At 38.7% G+C, this 19,821-nt stretch overlaps 1 protein-coding gene across 1 annotated transcript in view; it reads right to left on the reverse strand.

The window, feature by feature from the left end:
• Positions 1-19,821, reverse strand: part of TNIK (TRAF2 and NCK interacting kinase) — a 414,109-nt gene that overhangs the window by 120,203 nt on the left and 274,085 nt on the right. Inside the window, exons 5-7 of the mRNA XM_065876880.1 lie at positions 17,525-17,635; positions 14,157-14,247; positions 11,026-11,156 (exon numbers count right to left, since the gene is read on the reverse strand). Coding sequence (XP_065732952.1) covers positions 11,026-11,156; positions 14,157-14,247; positions 17,525-17,635 — 333 coding nt within the window. The remainder of the gene's footprint in view (positions 1-11,025; positions 11,157-14,156; positions 14,248-17,524; positions 17,636-19,821) is intronic.

Below are 19,821 nucleotides of genomic sequence, written 5' to 3' on the forward strand. Positions count from 1 at the left end.
TAATACGTATAGAGCAATAATTTGAGAAAGCGTATTTCGACAGTAAGGAAAAAGAGAGGTCCCAGTCGTTAGGTGGTCCTGGATTTATCCCACAGGAAGAGGGAAGGGTTAGTGAAGAGAGATGTTTCCTTTACTCAGTACACAGCATCTCAGATCCTCTCTTAGGCTGCTTTCCCCAAACCTCCCAAACAACCCCTTCAAACCAAAGGTCACAGCATCCCAACTCCTGTGCATCCTTTGTCACGTGCCCAAGCCAGAAATTACTTCTTCTTTAAGCCTTCATTTGATATCATCATTAAGATCATTTTTTCCCCCCTGGGATTCTCTTGTTTTCCAAAAGGAACATCTATATTCCTTGCCCTATATACCCAGAGCTGCTTGTAAGCTACGCTTAACTGCCCATGCTAGAAAGCAATAAACGTCCTTGACGGGCCTTGTTCAAGCCTTTGGATACATTAGCAAGTCCCAGAGACACTTCAGAACTTAAATATGGGAGAAAATGTTCCAATTACAACTGTCAAGACAGATCACAGGAGATGAGAGAGGGAAGTGGGAGGAACAAGATGAGGAGAGAGTCGGGGAGAGATAAGTTTCCTTCGTGGCCGTGGTGGGACTCATTTTGGCAGGAGCTGGGTAATTCATTATTCTAGAGGTGCTGTGCAGCCTGGTCTGTGGCATGATTAATAGCCCAGTCCTGTGTGCATTACAAACAGAACAGAGACAAATTCTAGTGCCTCCGAGAAGGCAGAGGCAAGCACGCAACTTCGGGCTGGTGAGGAGCCAGCTGGCACGAAGGCAACTTGAACGTAATGATAGAGCATTCCTCTTGGGGCTAGGCTGCTCAGCAAGTGAAGAAAAGAACACTTCACTTTTTGAAGAAAATAATACTTCCTTGTGCTCAGCCACACAAGGAAGGAGAGGCAAGGGCAGGAGCAGAGCCCCAGCGTGCGCCAAGCGGCAGAAAGAACACATGCTGCGCAGCCAGCAGAGCTGGGGCGAGCCCCTCGACTCCTCTGAACCCATCTCCTCACCTGTAGCCCAAAGAGAACACCTATCTTGCAGGGTTGATTGAGAATTCAGTAAGATAATATCTGCAAAGTTCATAACACAACGCAGTGTCTATAGTGGGTATTTAACAAATAGTGGCACAGACAGATCCTGAGGTCCAGTTATCACTGACTGGCAGTTCAACCAGCAAACTTGAGTCAGGTAAGCTGACAAGGAGCCCTGGTACTCAAAGAAGTTGCTGGGAGGATGCAGGAGCAAACAGGAAGCTCAGGGGAAGCAAACAGGAAAGGGCGTGTCCTTCCTTCTCCAGCCTTGCAGTCTAGCCAGAGGGACAGGCAGAAATGGGGTTAGCTGAATCCTGGCCCCATCATCCCACAGCAGAGGGTAGCAAGATGGTCTAGAGTTGACAGACAATAGCTTCATACCAGGCATAACCGGTGCAGTGGATTCTACCAAGTTTTAATTTACCAAGACCAAGAAATCAGCCATTTTACCAAGACCAGAAATTAGTCTTTTGTCATGTAATTTATTCTTTATTCACTTTTTGGAAATGTTCCAGCTGGAAAAAGGAAATTGAATTTATTGTATGGGTCCCTAAGGGCAGCACCTTAATCTAGAGATAGAAGTTATAGAGAAACAGATTCTGGCTCAATGTAAGCAGACAATTAGAGGTGTATAATGCAAACAGGCAGTTCAAATCCTATGATATTGCTGGGGGGTTTTTTAGGTCAAAATGGCTCCAAATGGCAGTACCTTCACATGACACATAAACACAAATATTAACTATCGTATATTGAGTACTTACCAAATTGGCATTGAATTAATTCCTTTACATATGTTAGCTCACTTTATTCTAATATAACGTTGTAATATACAATCGGTATTCCCACAGAGACTCAGAAAGGTTAAATAACTTCCCTGAAGGAATAGAGTGCAAGGAGATGAAGTCTACATTTTAAACCAGTCCTGTCCAACTTCAAAACGCTGACTTAATTCCCTATGCCGTATACTTATATACTACATTACATATAAACAGAACCAGGGTGATGAGTTCAGGGTGACTGAGGATAATCAAGCACAAGTAGTTATTCATAATCCCATTTCCCACAGAGTCCCTTGTTCAACTACATTTGTTATCTGACCAGAGGGAAAATACTGGAAGAATAGCTTATTCTCTTCACCTGGGGATCAGCCTGGAGCCCAGAGGAGGTGGTGATATGTCTGACTAAGGAATGCTGTGTAGGTGGGTGTGAACACGGAGCATGAGAAATATGTTTAATAGAAGTTTGTTTCCGCTCGTAATAGTAACGGTGTGTGTATCATCCTTCCTTCTTACCGCGTGGGCACGAGACCTTTGTTGAAATTTCAGTAGACAGAGGCCAGGTCTCATTTGAGAGGTAGACCTCATTCTGCGATGTATCATGCTCTTACGTGACACCCCGCATACATCTTGGTGATGCCCCCCTGACTAGTCAGGTTGCTCACCTTATCTCCAGTCGAGCCTCTTACCTACAGGGGCTCTTTTCATTCTGCCTGAATAAAGCCGATTACCCATAACACTGGAGAATGAGTATTTGCTCTACAGCCAGAGCACAATACTGACCCAAACCCTGCAGGAGACACCTATGACTTTAAATGGTCCACAGCACCTGTGTGCATAGTCTCATAAACAGAGTTTAGGTGAATAACAAATGACATTAGCACAGATTAGGATGAGTGGTGGGGTTGAGGGGATATGCCATGTCACTGTACTTCCTTTCCTTGACTAAACCTCTATGAAAGCATGACCATTTATGGTGTGAAAAATTAGAACAGGACAGAAAATAAAAAGTTTAAGTTCTCCATCCACATGCCATTTATCCGTGGGGTAGGGGAGAATAAGAGTCTATTATGTGTACTATACTGTAAGTTGCTTTGTGTACCTAACACCGTATCTTGGGATCTGCCCAACTGCAACATATACACTACCTCATTGTTCAAATGGCTGCGTAATATTCCAGTGGACAGATGTGCCAGTCTTTATTCAGCCAATTCCCTATGAATGGGCTTTTGGCCATGGAGAACTTTCTTTAGTGAGTGGTTCTGTTAAAGCAATAAATACATAGGACTATAAAATACTTGGCAAATCCCATCCAACTGAAATGAAATTCAAGTTTAAAAAAATAACAATTTTAACAGCCTAGGAATTTTGAACAGTTTTATTAATTTCAAGTCTTTTGAATGCTTATTATTCAATGAGAAAGCTTTCATTATTGCCCCACGTACTTATCAGGAGAATGAAACCTTTCCTTTTGCTTGAAGTGTTTTGACAGATTTTCTGAAAACAAGAAAGGAAGGGCCTCTACGGGAAAGTGAACACACCAGGCAAATGAGATTCCGGCACTCCTCCTTAGGATAGGGGTTATTTTCAGTCAGTTACTTACTGTGCCCAGTAGATTATCAGACAAAACCAGACTGCAAAAAAAAGCATGAGCTCTTCAGACTACTTTCCACAGAGGCTCTTATTTTATTGAATTTCTCCAGTTTAAAAAAAAAATTATAGCAGTTTCTAAAGACATTGTAGACAAATAAAATAATAAATAATTAAGAAATAATCAAATATTTGTAATAAAACCAAACTATACTCTTTTGCATTTTGTCTTTATTTTAAAGAAAGGGCTTTTGTGATAGAAAACCGAACAAAGCCCAGTGGCCTTCAAGTCATCTTTTATTCTAAACATGCCCTCTAGGCTGAAAGTACCTACAGCACGTGAGAGCCCAAAATGCTGACATCAGTTTCTGAGGCTGGGATACACTCTGGCTCAAATGGACAACCAAACACACAGTAGCAAACCATTTAACTCTGGCGGGGTTGCAAATGGACTTTCTAGATGAAAACTGCACATACAGATAGAGCTTGGCTAATTCCTTTTGCATAGTGGGTATTCAATAAATATACGATGAGTGAATGAATACAGGGTTTTGAAAGTCAGTATATTGTCAAGCTGTCTCCTGGTGACAGGCTACATTCCTAAGAATAGTGAACAGAAAAAAGTATAGGATCTGATGCCAAAGAAGAAGTAGAAAGATTAAAGTACAGCTTCTTCTCTGATCCACAGTAAAACTACAAAGTAGTTAAAACGCATCTTCAAAGAACCCCTAAATCTTCCTTTCTGCTTGGTCTTCCTAACCTACCCTTTTGTCATGCTCCCAGGACAAGTGATCAGTGAAGCTCATACTTTTGCCATGACTTCTTCTTCCTCTTGTACAACCTACATTTATGACAATTCTAAAAAACTAATTCATACTAAGGTGGAAAATGGCTGACAGACTTGAATCTGTTCTCTCATCGGGATTCTTTATTTTTTAATAAAAGGCACAGAAATTAATCTTCAACTTATTAATGTCTCAGGGTACTTTCATAATCACAAGGGCTTCCAGCAACTCTGAAATCACCCTGTGCACCATGATGTCCCCTGTGGTTATTCATACGTCAGGCTTTGTCCACACCTAGGGTTATGCATTAGGCTCAAAAATTGCTTCACTGACCCCAAACTGTATTTCTTAGTCCTAATCTGAACAAAGAGCTTGAAGATACCAGTTTAATTCCAAGCTTTGGCTTCACCAGAGGAAGTCTTCTTCTAGTTACTCTACTGAAAACAACTACATCACAGGGATCTATTTTTATATATATATATATATATATATATATATATATATATATATATATTATATTTTTGGCCGTGCCACGTGGCATGAGAGATCTTAGTTCCCCAACCAGGGATCGAATCCACACCCCCTGCATTTGAAGTGCAGAGTCTTAACCACTGGACTGCCAGGGAAGTCCCACAGGGATCAATTTTATGCCAGAGAACAAAAGTCCCATATAAACTACAGCCAGCCAAAATACTTAAAAGGCTAAGCTAAGGTTGAAAGTTTGAAACACTCTGATTCTCCATGGTATGTTATAAAGCAGTCTAAAATATCTGTGGCCCAGAGGTAGACTAGTTAGCACTTGTTAGGTATAACTATTGTTTGAAGAATTGCTTATAGCCAATTATGATACACGTATCTGGTCTGGGACATATATTTTGTAGTGGCTCCTCTGAAGGGATTTGCAAATCAAATTATTTAAATGTGCTTATCATTAGCAGTTTAAATAAATGACATTTATTTTGGCAGGAGATTAATTTTTAACTTGGCAGCTGTTTCCAGACAGATTGGTGTCAGGTTATTACAGTGACTAACTCTGAAAGAAGGAGGAAATTTACAGGAGATTATTTTGTTTTTAGACCTTCAAGCTTGCATTTCTCCAAAGAAGCAAATAATTTTGTCAATGCCCCGAGACACTGGGTCCCAAAGACATTGCAATGTCTGCATCTTTGTGACCTGATTTCCATAATAACCCCACATGTGGAGAACTAAAAATGTTCTTTAATAGAGGAATTCTCCAAATATACTCTTCAGAGGCTGTTTTGTTGGTAAATTGGATATTTATATAGGATTGCATCAGAGAGAGGCAGGGTAATATATTGGAAAGAGCTCTAAACAGAGAGTGGGAGATGTGGGATCAAGTCTCTGACAAGATCACTAACGAGGTGTGCACTTGCAAAGGTCTTGGACCTCAGTTTCCACAGCTGTAAGATGAGGGTGTTTCAAGGTGATAATTAAAGTACTTTGGTGAAAAGTCCATGCACCTACAGAGAAAAGTAAGTCAGAAAGAGGAAAACAAATACCGTATCCTAACACATATATACGGAATCTTAAGAAAAAAAAAGGGTCACGAAGAACCTAGGGGCAAGACGGGAATAAAGACACAGACCTACTAGAGAATGGACTTGAGGACACAGGGAGGGGGAAGGGTAAGCTGGGATGAAGTGAGAGAGTGGCATGGACTTATATATACTACCAAATGTAAAACAGATAGCTAGTGGGAAGCAGCCGCATAGCACAGGGAGATTAGCTTGGTGCTCTGTGACCACCTAGAGGGGTGGGATAGGGAGGGTGGGAGGGAGACGCAAGAGGGAGGAGATATGGGGATATATGTATATGTATAACTGATGCACTTCGTTATAAAGCAGAAACTAACACACGATTGTAAAGCAATTATACTCCAATAAAAACGTTTAAAAAAAAAAGAAAGAAAAGTCCATGCGCCTATGTTCTTGAAAAGATAAAATTGACAAACCTTTAGCTAGATTCACGAAGAAAATAAGAGAGAAGGCTCAAATAAATAAAATCAGAAATGAAAGAGAAGTTCATTTCTCTTACAACAGATACCACAGAAATACAAAGAATCATGAGACTACTATGAACAGCTATACGCCAACAAATTGGACAGTCTAGAAGAAATAGATACATTCTTAGAAGCATACACCCTTCCAAGACTGAATCACGAAGAAATAAAAAATGTGAGTAGACCAATCACTAGTAAGGAGATTGAAACAGTAATCAAAAACATCTCCCCAAACAAAAGTTCAGGACCACGAGGCTTCACTGATGAAGCATTCAAAGATGTCATACCTAAACTTCCAAACTCTTCCAAAAAACTGAAGAGGCTAGAACACTTCCTAATTCATTGGACGAGGGCAACATTACCCTGATACCAAAACCAGACAAAAAAAGAAAACTACAGGCCAATATCTCTGATGAACATAGATGCAAGAATCCTCAACAAAGTATTAAAAAACCAAAACAACAACACATTAAAAGGATCAAGTGGGATTTATTCCAGGGATGCAAGGAAGGGTCAACATCTGGAATCAATGTGATACACCATATCAACAAACTGAAGGATAAAAATCATATGATCATCTCAATAGATGCAAGGAAAATATTTGACAAGATTCAACATCCATTTGTATTAAAAAAAAAAAAAAACGGATATAGAAGGAACGTACCTCAACATAACAAAGGCCATCTATGACAAACTCACAGCTAAAATACTCAGTGGTCAAGACCTGAAAGCTAGCCCTCTAAAATCAGGAACAAGACAAGGATGCCCACTCACCACTCTTACACTCTTAGTCAGCGTAGTATTGGAAGTCCTAGCCAGAGCAGATAGGCAAGAAAAAGAAATAAAATGCATCCAAATTGGAAAGGAAGAAGTAAAACTGTCACTATTTGCAGATGACATTGGTTTTCTATTGATTTTACACATAGAAAATCCTAAAGACACTACTAAAGGAACTGTTAGAAATAATAAACGAATACAGTGAAGTTGCAAAATAAATATACAAAAATCTATTGTGTTTTGATACTCTAACAAACTAGCAGAAAGAGAAATTAAGAAAATCTCATTTACAATTGCAACAAAAAGAATAAAATATCTAGGAATAAATTTAACCAAGGAGGTGAAAACTGTTACTGAAAACCATAAGACATTGTTTCAAGAAATTGAAGAAGACACAAAGAAATAGAAAACTATTCTGTGCTCATGGATTGGAGGTATTAACATTGTTAAAATGTCCATATACCTAAAGTAATCTACAGATTCAATATAATCCTTGTCAAAATCCTAGTGACATTTTTTACAGAAACAGAATTAAAAATTCTAAAATTTGTATGGAACCACAAAAGATCCTGAAAAGCAATCCTGAGGAAAAAGGAACAAAGCTGGGGTTATCATATTCCCTGATTTTAAATTATACTACAAAGCTATAGTGATCAAAACTGCAGAGTATTGGCATAAAAACAGACACACAGATCAATGGAACAGAACTGAGAGCCCTCCACACATACAGACAACTAATTAAGACAAAGGAGCCAAGAACGTACAGTGGATAAAGGAAAGTTTCATCAATAAATGTGGTGGGAAAACTGGACAGCCACATGCAAAAGAATGAAACTAGACTGCCATTTTACATGGTACAGAAAAATTAACTTAAAATGGATTAAAGATTTGAATATAAGACCTGAAACCATAAAGCTCCTAGAAGAAAACATAGGTGGTACACTCTTTGACATCAGCCTTAGCAATATCTTTTTGAATATGTCTCCTCAGGCAAGGGCAACAAAAGCAAAAATAAACAAGTGGGATCACATCACACTAAAAAGCTTCCGCACAGCAAAAGAAACCATCAACAATTCAAAAAGGCAACCTACTGAATAGAAGAAGATACTTGTAAGTCATATATCCTACAAAAGGTTAATATCCAAAATATTAAAAACTCATACAACTGGGGCTTCCCTGGTGGTGCAGTGGTTGAGAGTCCGCCTGCCGATGCAGGGGACACGGGTTCGTGCCCCGGTCCGGGAAGATCCCACATGCCGCGGAGCAGCTGGCTCCGTGAGCCATGGCCGCTGAGCCTGCGCGTCCGGAGCCTGTGCTCCGCAACGGGAGAGGCCACAACAGTGAGAGGCCCGCGTACCGCAAAAAAAAAAAAAAAACAAAAAAAACCCTCATACAACTCAACAACAAAAAACCCCCAAACAATCTAATTGAAAAAATGGGCAGAGGAGATGATATATATTTTTTCCAAGGAAGACATACAGATGACCAACGGACACATGAAAAGATGTTCAACATCACTAATTATTAGGGAATTGCAAATCAAAACCACAATGAGATATCACCTCACACTTGTTAGAACAGCTATTATAAAAAACAGAAACAAGAAATAACAAAGAGTTGGAGAGTATGAGGACAAAAGGGAACCCTTGTAGACTGTTGGTGAGAATGTAAACTGGTGCAGAAACTATGGAAAACAGTAGGGAGATCCTTAAAAGATTAAGACTAGAACTACCATATGATCCAGCTATTCCACATCTGAGTATCTATCCAAAGAATATGAAAACACTAATTTGAAAAGATATATGCACTGCAGTAATATTCACAATAGCCAAGGTATGGAAATATATATATATACACACACACATACACACACACACACACACACACACACACACACACACAATGGAATACTACTCAGCCATAAAAAGATGAACTCTTGCCATTTGTGACAACATGGATGGACCTTGAGGCTATTATGGTAAGTGAAATAAGTCTAATGGAGAAGGACAAATACTGTATGATTTCACTCATATGTGGAATATAAGAAATAAATGAACATAAACATATATCCCCGTATCTCCTCCCTCTTGAGTCTCCCTCCCACCCATCCTATCCCACCCCTCTAGGTGGGCACAAGGCATGGAGCTGATGATCTCCCTGTGCTATGTGGCTGCTTCCCACTAGCTACCTATTTTACATTTGGTAGTGTATATATGTCCATGCCACTCTCTCACTTCGTCCCAGCTTCTGATTCACTTTGTTATACAGCAGAAACTAACACACCATTGTAAAACAATTATACTCCAATAAAGATGTTAAAAACTAAAAAGATACATGTACCCCTATGTTGATAGCAGCACTGTTCACAATAGCAAAAACATGGAAACAACCTAAATGTCCACCAATAGATGAATGGATAAAGACGTGGTACATATATACAATGGAACACTACTCAATCATAAAAAAGAACAAAATAAGGCCATTTGTAGCAACATGAGATTATCATACTAAGTGAAGTAAGTCAGAAAGAGAAAGACAAATATCATATGATATCACTTATATGTGGAACCTAAAATAAGGCACAAATGCACCTATCTACAAAACAGAAGCAGACTCCTAGACATAGACAACAGACTTGTGGTTGCCAAGGCTGGGGGAGAGGGGAGGGAGAGGGATGGACTGGGAGTTTGGGGGTGGTAGATGCAAACTATTACATTTAGAATGGATAAACAATAAGGTCCTACTGTATAGCACAGGGAACTATATTCCATCACCTGTGATAAACCATAATGGAAAAGAATATAAAAAAGAATATGTATGTATGTATAACTGAGTCTCTTTGCTGTACAGTAGAGATTGGCACAGCATTGTAAACCAACTATACCTCAATAAAAAAATTTAAGAAAAAAAGAAAGAAATGAACAAACAAAACAAAAACGAACACATAGTTACAGAGAACAGATTGGTGGTTACCAGTGCGGAAAGGGGGCACAAAATGGGGAAAAGGGATCAATTGTATGGTGATGGAGGGAAACAAGACTTCTGGTAGTGAGCACGCTGTAGAGTATACAGAAGTTGAATTATAATGTATCCATGAAACTTATGTTATAAACCAATGTTACCTCAAATAATTGAAAAAAAAGGTCCATTCACCTATGAAATGACTATCAGGTTTTCCCCAAGGTTGTCCTGTGATCTACACAGAGACCACAGGGTGTCTCTCTGTCTACTGGATAATCTGAATACCCACAGTTCCTACATCTCATTTACCTCCAACCTTAAGGTCTCAACTTTCAGCTGTAATTCACAACAACAATGTCACCTGACATTGCAGCTATCGATGGGATAGTAAACACAAATTATGTTTGATTATTGCCTAGCAGAATGGAAAAGAGGAGGGCTTCTTGGAGAAGGCGACAACTTCCACCTCTCTACTTAAACACTGCTTTGAATTTATTAGCATATTTCTAGTTTATGGTACAAAGTATCAAGCCATAAATCAGATTTCTATGAAACACTGCAACAGGCTACAGAAACACCATAAAGTAGCTACCAACATCCCATTTGGTTCTCTCTCATTGAAAAGAAACTCTAATAATTAAACTTTGAGCAATGTAGAAATGAGTAAATATGATTATTTTTAATCAGAAAAAGATGATCCCCAAGAACAAACTCATATCTTGATTTCTTTTAACATGAAAAGCTCTCAGAATATATATACTTTGCCAAAAATCTAAACTATAACCAAAATAGAAATGTTTTCTAATAAGAAGCAAGAGAAGTTCAAAAGAATACAGAAAATGGTTTAAACATTTTTTACCAATAGGCAATCAGATATGATGGATGAGTTCATTACAAAGACTCTCACTTGGATGTCTTCTAATTTTAAACTCAAGTAATGTTTTTTAGTTCTCCCTTTGGATTATACAAATCACAAGCCCAAAGCCATGAGAGAATTCTCTACCAGTCTTAGGGTGAGGTGTTAGGCATGCTTCGAAACGTAATGAAGAAGTAAGAAGTCATACCTTGAAATCATATGTGGCATCTGGGTTTTCGTCACAGGCAATAACTTCTGGAGCCATCCAGTAGGGCGTCCCGATGAAGGTATTCCTCCTGCCCACTGTTCGATCGAGCTGGGCACTGACTCCAAAGTCCACTAGTTAAGGGAAGACAAATGAATAAAGTCTAGCATCTAAGGTCTTACATAGTGATAAAATGAATGTGTATTTTTTTTTACTGTGGTAAAATATACATAACATAAAATTTACTATTTTAACAACTTTCTAGTGGACCGTTTTGTGGTATTAAGTACATTCACATTGTTGTGCAACTATAACCACCATCCAATTCCAGAACTTTTTCATCTTCCTCAACTGAAACTCTGTAGCCATTAAACATTAACTTCTCTTTCTCCTCTCCTCCCCACCCCGCCGGGCCCCTGGCCCTCGGAAAGTACCATTCTACTTTATGTCTCTATGGATCTGACTACTACAGATACATAATATAAGTGGAATCATACAGTATTAGTCTTTTGGAGACTAGATTATTTCACCTAACATAATATCCTCAAGGCTAATGCATGTTGCAGCACGCATCAGAATCTCCTTCTGAATTTTTTTTTTTTTTTTTTTTTTTTTGCGGTACGCGGGCCTCTCACTGCTGTGGCCTCTCCCGTTGCGGAGCACATGCTGCGGACGCGCAGGCTCAGCGGCCATGGCTCATGGGCCCAGCCGCTCCGCAGCATGCGGGATCCTCCCGGACCGGGGCATGAACCCGTGTCCCCTGCACCGGCAGGTGGACTCCCAACCACTGCGCCACCAGGGAAGCCCCTCCTTCTGAATTTTTGAAGACCAAATAATAGTCTATTGTATGTAGGTGCCACATTTTGTTTATCCATTCATCTGTTGGACACTCAGGTTGCTTCTTCCTTTTCACTATTGTGAATGTATATATATTTTTAAAAGTTTTTATTTTATATTGGAGTATAGTTGATTTACAGTGTTGTGTTAGTTTCAGGTGTACAGCAAAGTGATTCAGTTATACATATATCTATCCTTTTTCAGATTCTTTTCCCATATAGATTATTACAGAGTATTGAGTAGAGTTCCTTGTGCTATACAGTAGGTCCTTGCTGATTATCTATTTTATATGTAGTAGTGTGTATACATTAATCCCAACCTCTTATCTGTCCCCCCAACCCTTCCCCTTTGATAACCATAAGTTTTTTTCTATGTCTGTGAGTCTGTTTCTGTTTTGCAAATAAGTTCATTTGTATCATGTTTTTAGATCCCACATATAAGTGATATCATACGATATTTGTCCTTCTCTGTCTGACTTACTTCAGTTAGTATGATAATCTCTAGTCAATGTATACTTTTAAACTTCATGTATAAATGGATAAAGCATACCAATGAGAAAAGCACAGGGGGTTATATCTGGTTACATCAGTGCTACATGGGGGGCCAAAAAGAGGTGTTAAATAAAAGTCAAGCTTGGGCCATAAAGGATAGTATTTAGAGGATGCAAAGAAAGTAGTTAACAGCTAAGTTTCTGGAGTCAGACTGCCTAAATTTGCATCTCATTTCTGACACTTATTAGTGATGCAACCTAGGGCTACTAGATCAACCTCTTTGAGCTTCATTTTCCAAATCCATGAAATGAGGATGATGAGATTCACATGGTGTTGCTCTGATGTTTAAGTGAAATCATCTACCTAAAAGCATTTTGTACAGGACCTGGCATATAATATTCTCTCAACAAGTAACTGTTAATTAGTGACGAGTGAATACTCTGAGGATAGCTTATGTAGTCAGTACATATATAACTGCTTTCCCTACCTAATGTATGCTTTTGTTTTAAAAGGGAATATTCATGAGATGAAAGTTTGGCCCCAAATTCTAACTAAGAAAAAAACGGAAATTGTATATTTTAACAAAAAGGCAAGAGCAAGTGTTTGGGATATAACCATAGGAGACATTTAAATCTCTTTGAAAATGAACAATTATATGGACAGTGATTCTTTGGTAGGAAACAAATTGTATATCCTACAGAGTATTTGTCAATCTGTGCTCTTACTCATATACATCAAGTAGTCAAATGCGTGTGGGGATTCTGTACCCTATCTGGATAATCCCAGACTTATTGTGGGAAGGGCTCTAATAGATCAGAGAAAAGGGTTCCCTCACTGATAACTCTGCAGATGGAAGTGGGATAATTAGTATGCACGAGAAGTAGAATATTGAGCATCCATTTTGTACAGGTGCCCTAGATAATAATGAAATCGATGTAAATATAACTTAAAACATATGGGAATATAGCAGGAATTCATTTTTCTAAATAATGAATGTCTAACTGTGGATTTTTTTTTTTTTTTTTTTTTTGCGGTACGTGGGCCTCTTACTGCTGTGGTCTCTCCGGACGCACAGGCTCAGCGACCATGGCTCACGGGCCCAGCCGCTCCGTGGCATGTGGGATCTTCCCGGACCGGGGCACGAACCCACGCCCCCTTTATTAGCAGGCAGACTCTCAATCACTGCGCCACCAGGGAAGCCCTGTGGATATTTTTAATTAAAAAAATTTCATCATTGTTACAGCAGCAACAATATAAACAAACTGTAAGATAGGGGAAATCATTCCAAGGTCAGTCACTTCTAATCTAAAGGGTCTTTGCTTAAAAAACAAACTCAATCGTTTCTACACACCGATTAAACACATGGATCTGCTTACCATATTGTATACCAATTCACTCCTCAAAGTGCTTTTAGAAAATGTTTTATTTATTTATTTTTTGCGGTACGCGGGCCTCGCACTGTCGCGGCCTCTCCCGCCGCGGAGCACAGGCTCCGGAAGCGCAGGCTCAGCGGCCATGGCTCAAGGGCCCAGCCGCTCCGCGGCATGTGGGATCCTCCCGGACCGGGGCACGCACCCGAGTCCCCTGCATCGGCAGGCGGACTCTCAACTACTGCGCCACCAGGGAAGCCCTAGAAAATGTTTTTTTTTTTAAATAGCCAAAGAAACATTTTCCTTTCTATTCTAGGTACAATGACCTCCAAATCCACAGCGACAAATTTACATTAATTATTTAAAAAAAAAAAAAAAACCTGAAATGATCCTATCATTTTCTGCAATTCCTAAGCTCACTGGATTCTGTTCTTACCTAGTTTAACTTCTGCATTTTCAGTCAGCAAGACATTTTGCCCTTTAATATCTCGATGAATCACTTTATGCTGGTGCAGGTGACTCAGCCCCTGGAATGAAGGAGAGTTGAGACGGGTTAATAGGAATATAAATCCAGATGTAAAAAATTATTTTGGATGTTAATGATCCAAAAAATTTAAACTCACCCAGAGATACTTTCATTATTTTATTTATATCTTTCATGTGGTCATAATTCTAAATGGAGCACAATGTTTGTTTGTTCTAAACTTCAGGCAATGATCAATATAAACTGAAATATACAGGTGGTCATTGCAATGCCTGGTACGGTGTTAAATGAAACACTTGCATATCAGCTTTTATCTCGGGTAACAAGGAACCACACAGGCCATGACACATGCACATGTTTCAACATGCACATGTTTCAGCTAACAGTACTGTGAATAGTGAGGACCACCGGTATTTGCCAGTTGGTAACAGTAATATCTACAGAGTCTGTACAGAAATCTGATTTAACTGAAGCCTCCACTTTTTGAATTTAAAAGTTATTATACAATTTGAATTAAGCACAATAAAATATTACTCAGACCAGCCAAGAAATTTCCCATTGGCTTTAGCCAATGTCTCACATTAAAAAAGGAAAACAGCAACTTCTATTTCCTTTGTTAATGTTCATCACTGTCATTTTTAGTGCTTTATATTTGTGACTCTGTGCTCATTATGTGAAATAATTATTCAGTGACATCTCAACCTGATTGTGTTCCATTTCTCCATGAATTACTCTGATTTTGGGGGTTTTTTTGTGGTGTGGGTTCGAAAACCTACAGACTTGTTCTAAGGTGGTCTCATGTTTCTCAGATAAACTGTAACCTAAAAGAATCTAAAAATGGAGTACTGAAGTAAATCATGTTATGCTAACACTTGTTAATTCAAGGTATTGGATACCCAAGTGTTGTTGTTTTTTCTTTATGATTTTCTGTAGTTTTAATTTTTTATCCACAATAACAAAACCATGGTATGAAAGATGAAGTTGAAACAAAGAGAAAAAAAAGAACTAGATATCTGAATCCCCTTTTGTTGAGAAAATTCAGCATGAGAATATGAATGACCCGAAAGATCCATGTTTGTGTTTAGGAATATCAGTAAACATAAACCATGAGACAGGACAGTTTGAGGCGCTAGTTTGGGTCTTATAAAATTACCTTTTTTATCTAGTCGATTTGGCTTGAGGTAGGCATCAAATAGATTAAAATGTATAGTTTTCACAGCATATTACCACTCCATGAATCCTTAAAAGAGGGACTGAAGATCCATTTCCTTCTTTTACCATCAAAGTGGTTGGAAGCAGATACCACAGCATGTAAGTGAGCCAAAGGTTGTATTTAATGAGATCATAAAATGCATGGAGGGTCTTCTCTGAAACTTCTTGCGGCTAGGGACCTTTGGGTGATCAAATGTCCCTTCCAATGAGTCACTATGTCTCAAATACCAGTATTATCATTTGGGAGAACATATTGGAAGAAGGAAGAAAACCACGTTTTCACACGTTTTAAGACCAGCTATTGAGAGATACTCATGGGGTGAAACATCCTTGCTGCTTTTAGAACCCTGGAGATCACGTGACTGATCCCCAGTAGGGTTACCCAGGAGTGCAGAAAGCCAGAGTGGGCAGAACCAGCCCTGAAGACTCAGTAGATTCTTGGCACCCATGGGGTGGTCTGGATAACTAAATAATCTGTCATGCTTTCCTGAATGAGTCAAATTCTACACCAGAAATCCAAATTAACTTTACACAATGGCACATCAATACTTGGAGATACATGTCAGACTTGAAGGAGTTCAGCAAGCATACCTCATTGTTTTTCCCTCAAGTTTTGTTCTGTGCTCTGAGAAATCTTTTTGCCTTCTCCAAACCATGGAGGTATTATCCTATATCTTCTCTTAAGAGCTTTATTTTTTTATATCTTTTGTACTTATAACCATAATCCACCTGGAATTAATTTTAAAATATGATATAAAGCAGGTATAAGCTTCATGTTTTTATATGGATATTCAACTGATCAAACACTATTTACTGATTAAAAGACCCTTTCCCTACGTGTTGCAGCACTGCTTTTGTCATAAATCAGGTGTCCGTATGAGTGGGTCTGTTCATGGACTCTCCATTCTGTTTCATTGGCCATTGTCTATTCTTGTGACAATACCACTCTGTTTAAATTACTTAGCAGCTTTATAATAAGTCCTGGTAACCGGCAGCACAAATACTTCAGCTTTGTTCCTCAAAATTGCCTTGGCTATTCTTGGCCTTTCGTATTTCCATACAATGTTTTAAAAATCAGCTTGTCAAGATCGACAAATGTACCTAGAAGGATTTTGACAGGCAGTTTAATGATACCAAGGATCAGATTAGGGAGAAATAACATCATTATAATATTGAGCGTTCTGATTCATGAAATAGTATATACACCTCTATTTATTAATGTCTTCTTTGTCTGTAATATTTTGTAGTTTCCAGTGTAGAAATCACTCACATGTTTCTGTACATTTATTTTTAAGTATTTGAACTTTTATGCTAATACAAGTGTTAGCATTTTAAAATTTCATTTTCTATTTGTTTTTTTTTCCTAATGTGGGTTGAATTAAAGGGATACACATAGTTTTTTAATGCCTTCCTCCCTCCCTCCTTTCCTTTCTTCCCCAGCACATAATCTGTCTCTCAAAGGCATATTTTGGACACATCACGCAAACTGTTTTACCTTTTGTTCCCTTATACTAAGAAGGTAGAGTAAATAAATAAGTAAATAAATAGCTTCCAAGCAGATCTAGTAAGAATGCTCAGTGGACATATAATAGCCTCCTTATTAGTAGCAAGAGATAATTAAACTAATCTGAACAAACTAAAATATGACCAATTACCTCCTTCTCCCTGAAGTGAACTCAGCAAATACATGACACTATTGTCTAGATTGTCTGATTGTGCGATTTGCGGGCAAAACCGGGCAAATGGGCACATTCTTGTCCACTGTCTTGCCTGCTTTTAGATATTGTCTCAGAGAATTTTTTTAAGGTAAAATCAATTAAACTAGGTTATATGTACTAAAATGGCTAAAGTCACACAAGCCTTAAACTTTCACAAATGGAAAACTCAAATGAGTGATCAAAATATCCCTAAACAATCCATTTCCTAAGTGGGACACTATCTCTGTGATCCAAAATCAGATTTCCAATTGGAAACCCCATAGGAAATGAATCCCAGGTTAAGAGAAATCACCCAATTAACCCTCCAAATGAGAGCGCACACGTTTACAAATTAGTGGAAGGTCAGTGCAAAGTTCAACACCTCCCAAGGTATCCCGTGTTGTTACTTACTCGTAAGATCTCCCTGCAGATGTACGCGATCCACTCTTCCTTCAACGTGTTACCTTTCGTGTTCTTGATCAGGTCAGTGACAGAGCCAGCACCACAAAACTCCATCACCAACTGGCAAAGGAAGCAGACATGCCATTATTATCATTCCACTTCACGGCTTCCAATGAGTTAAGAAAGCATAAGGTGTCCCACCTGGCTGCTCTGGAATGCCATTCCTGCAAAGAAAAAGTGACCATAAAACGATATATAAAACATAAATTTTTATCTTAATTTTTCCCCAAAATGAAAGAAAGGAAAGATTATTTTTAATTTTCCAACCTGAAAATTATAGCTGGAAAACTAGGAAAATCTTCATATTCTAAGTATTTGTTTTAAACGAGGGCAGTTAGGTGGCACAGATGTAGTTGAGAATATCCCTGTGTTTTTATCCAATGGTCAAACTCAACTTTCCTATAAAAGTAGCATCATTCCCCTGTCTGAAAGAGCTGTGGTTGTCTAGGCAATCCCAAGTCAGAACAATTCAAGTGCACACTGTTTATGTTATTGGCTTGTAAGTGGCACTTTAAGCTGTCAGAGTGAGGACTATCTGCTTTTAATTAACTTCAGCAAATGTTCCCAGGAGGCTGGACATATCAAATAAATTCAATAAACAATAAGCCCTAATTTAGCACTTTTCATCCCCAAAGCTCCAAGTTCTCTATAAATATAAACTCATTACAGTACTCAGCAACTTTATAAAATAGGCAGAAAATGAACAGCTCCCTTTAGTTAATGGAGGAGTAGAGACTAGAAGAGGAAAAGCTATCCATTTGCTTTTACATTCATTTTCTAGGTTTAGAGAAACACATCCATTTCCATACATTCTCCCTCTTCTTCAAAAAGTCTGCCACAAAAGTCATCTTTTTGTGACAATAATTTAAATGACTAGCAATCAATCTCTGATTTGACACTAGAAACAGAACTAATATGGGGCCATAATGAAATCACATTGATGGTTTTGGCTTTGTCCAAACGTACATTCCTAACCTCAGCGCCGTGTCACCAGGTCCTAAAAGATACCCCACCAGGCTGTAAGATCTCTGGGCAGAAATAATGTTCCCTTTCTTTTCCTGCATGTCTGGTTGAAACAATAAAAACTCATGAAATGAGTTTCCTGAATGAGTTTCTAATGTCTGTTCTGATTTATCTTCTTATGATCTTACAAAGGGTAATGAAACCCTCCAATCTTCTCCAGAGTACCGGTGGAGACTGATCAGGAGCTTTTGTAAGGAAATTTGAAAATGCCACAATAGACCTCGTTCCAACCCAGTAACAGTTGTAAAATTACCATATATGAGAGCCAGGAAGCTATCAAAGACCACAATATCATGTTAGAAAGGACTGAGGAATCAACTTTAAGAGGTCTCACTGGCCAAAGATGGGATAATTTGAGCATTGGTAAGAATAAGAACTGCAATATCTTGAAACACATTAAATATGCTGAACTAAATGCATTAATAAAGACACCCCTTAAAAACAATATAATCGGGGGGTTTCCCTGGTGGCGCAGTGGTTGAGAGTCTGCCTGCCGATGCAGGGGACACGGGTTCGTGCCCCGGTCCGGGAGGATCCCACATGCCGCGGAGCGGCTGGGCCCATGAGCCATGGCCGTGGAGCCTGTGCTCCGCAACGGGAGAGGAGAGGCCACAACAGTGAGAGGCCCGCGTACCTCAAAAAAAAAAAAAAAAAAAAAGAATATAATTGGCACTGTTTGAAGAAAATGAAGAACCACCTTCTTATATTGAGACTGGTAGATAAAGGGAAAGAATGAAGAATTTACACTGCCTTTCTTATACAAGTTTTACCACAGTGATTAAGTAATAAAAGAGGTAAAACTTCTCTTCACGAAAAACAAATATTCCATCTAATAAGTGAAGAAGACATAATAGAATTAGAATATCATTATTTCACAACCTCTAATAAACTAGTGGATTTAGGCACTGATGATCAGTGACTGCTAACATAAAAAAAAAAAAAAGAAGTAACCAGTTATGATTTGCTTCTTGATTAGAATAACACAACATCACCTCAAGAGTAGTCTTGCCAAAAACAAAAAAACTAAACAAAACAAAAACCCAAAACTAAATCTGATCAAGCCTCTACTTCCAGTTACCAATTTACAGGAAATTCAGAGGACTGAGGAACATGTTACATCATGGGGATATAATCAACAAAACCTAGAATAAAAAACTCCACAGGGTAAATGGCCCATTTGCTTCAACAAATATATATCAAGAAGGATAAAGAGAGATGGAGGG

This window comes from Phocoena phocoena, chromosome 4, assembly GCF_963924675.1.
Source record: "Phocoena phocoena chromosome 4, mPhoPho1.1, whole genome shotgun sequence".
Taxonomy (NCBI): Eukaryota; Metazoa; Chordata; class Mammalia; order Artiodactyla; family Phocoenidae; genus Phocoena; species Phocoena phocoena.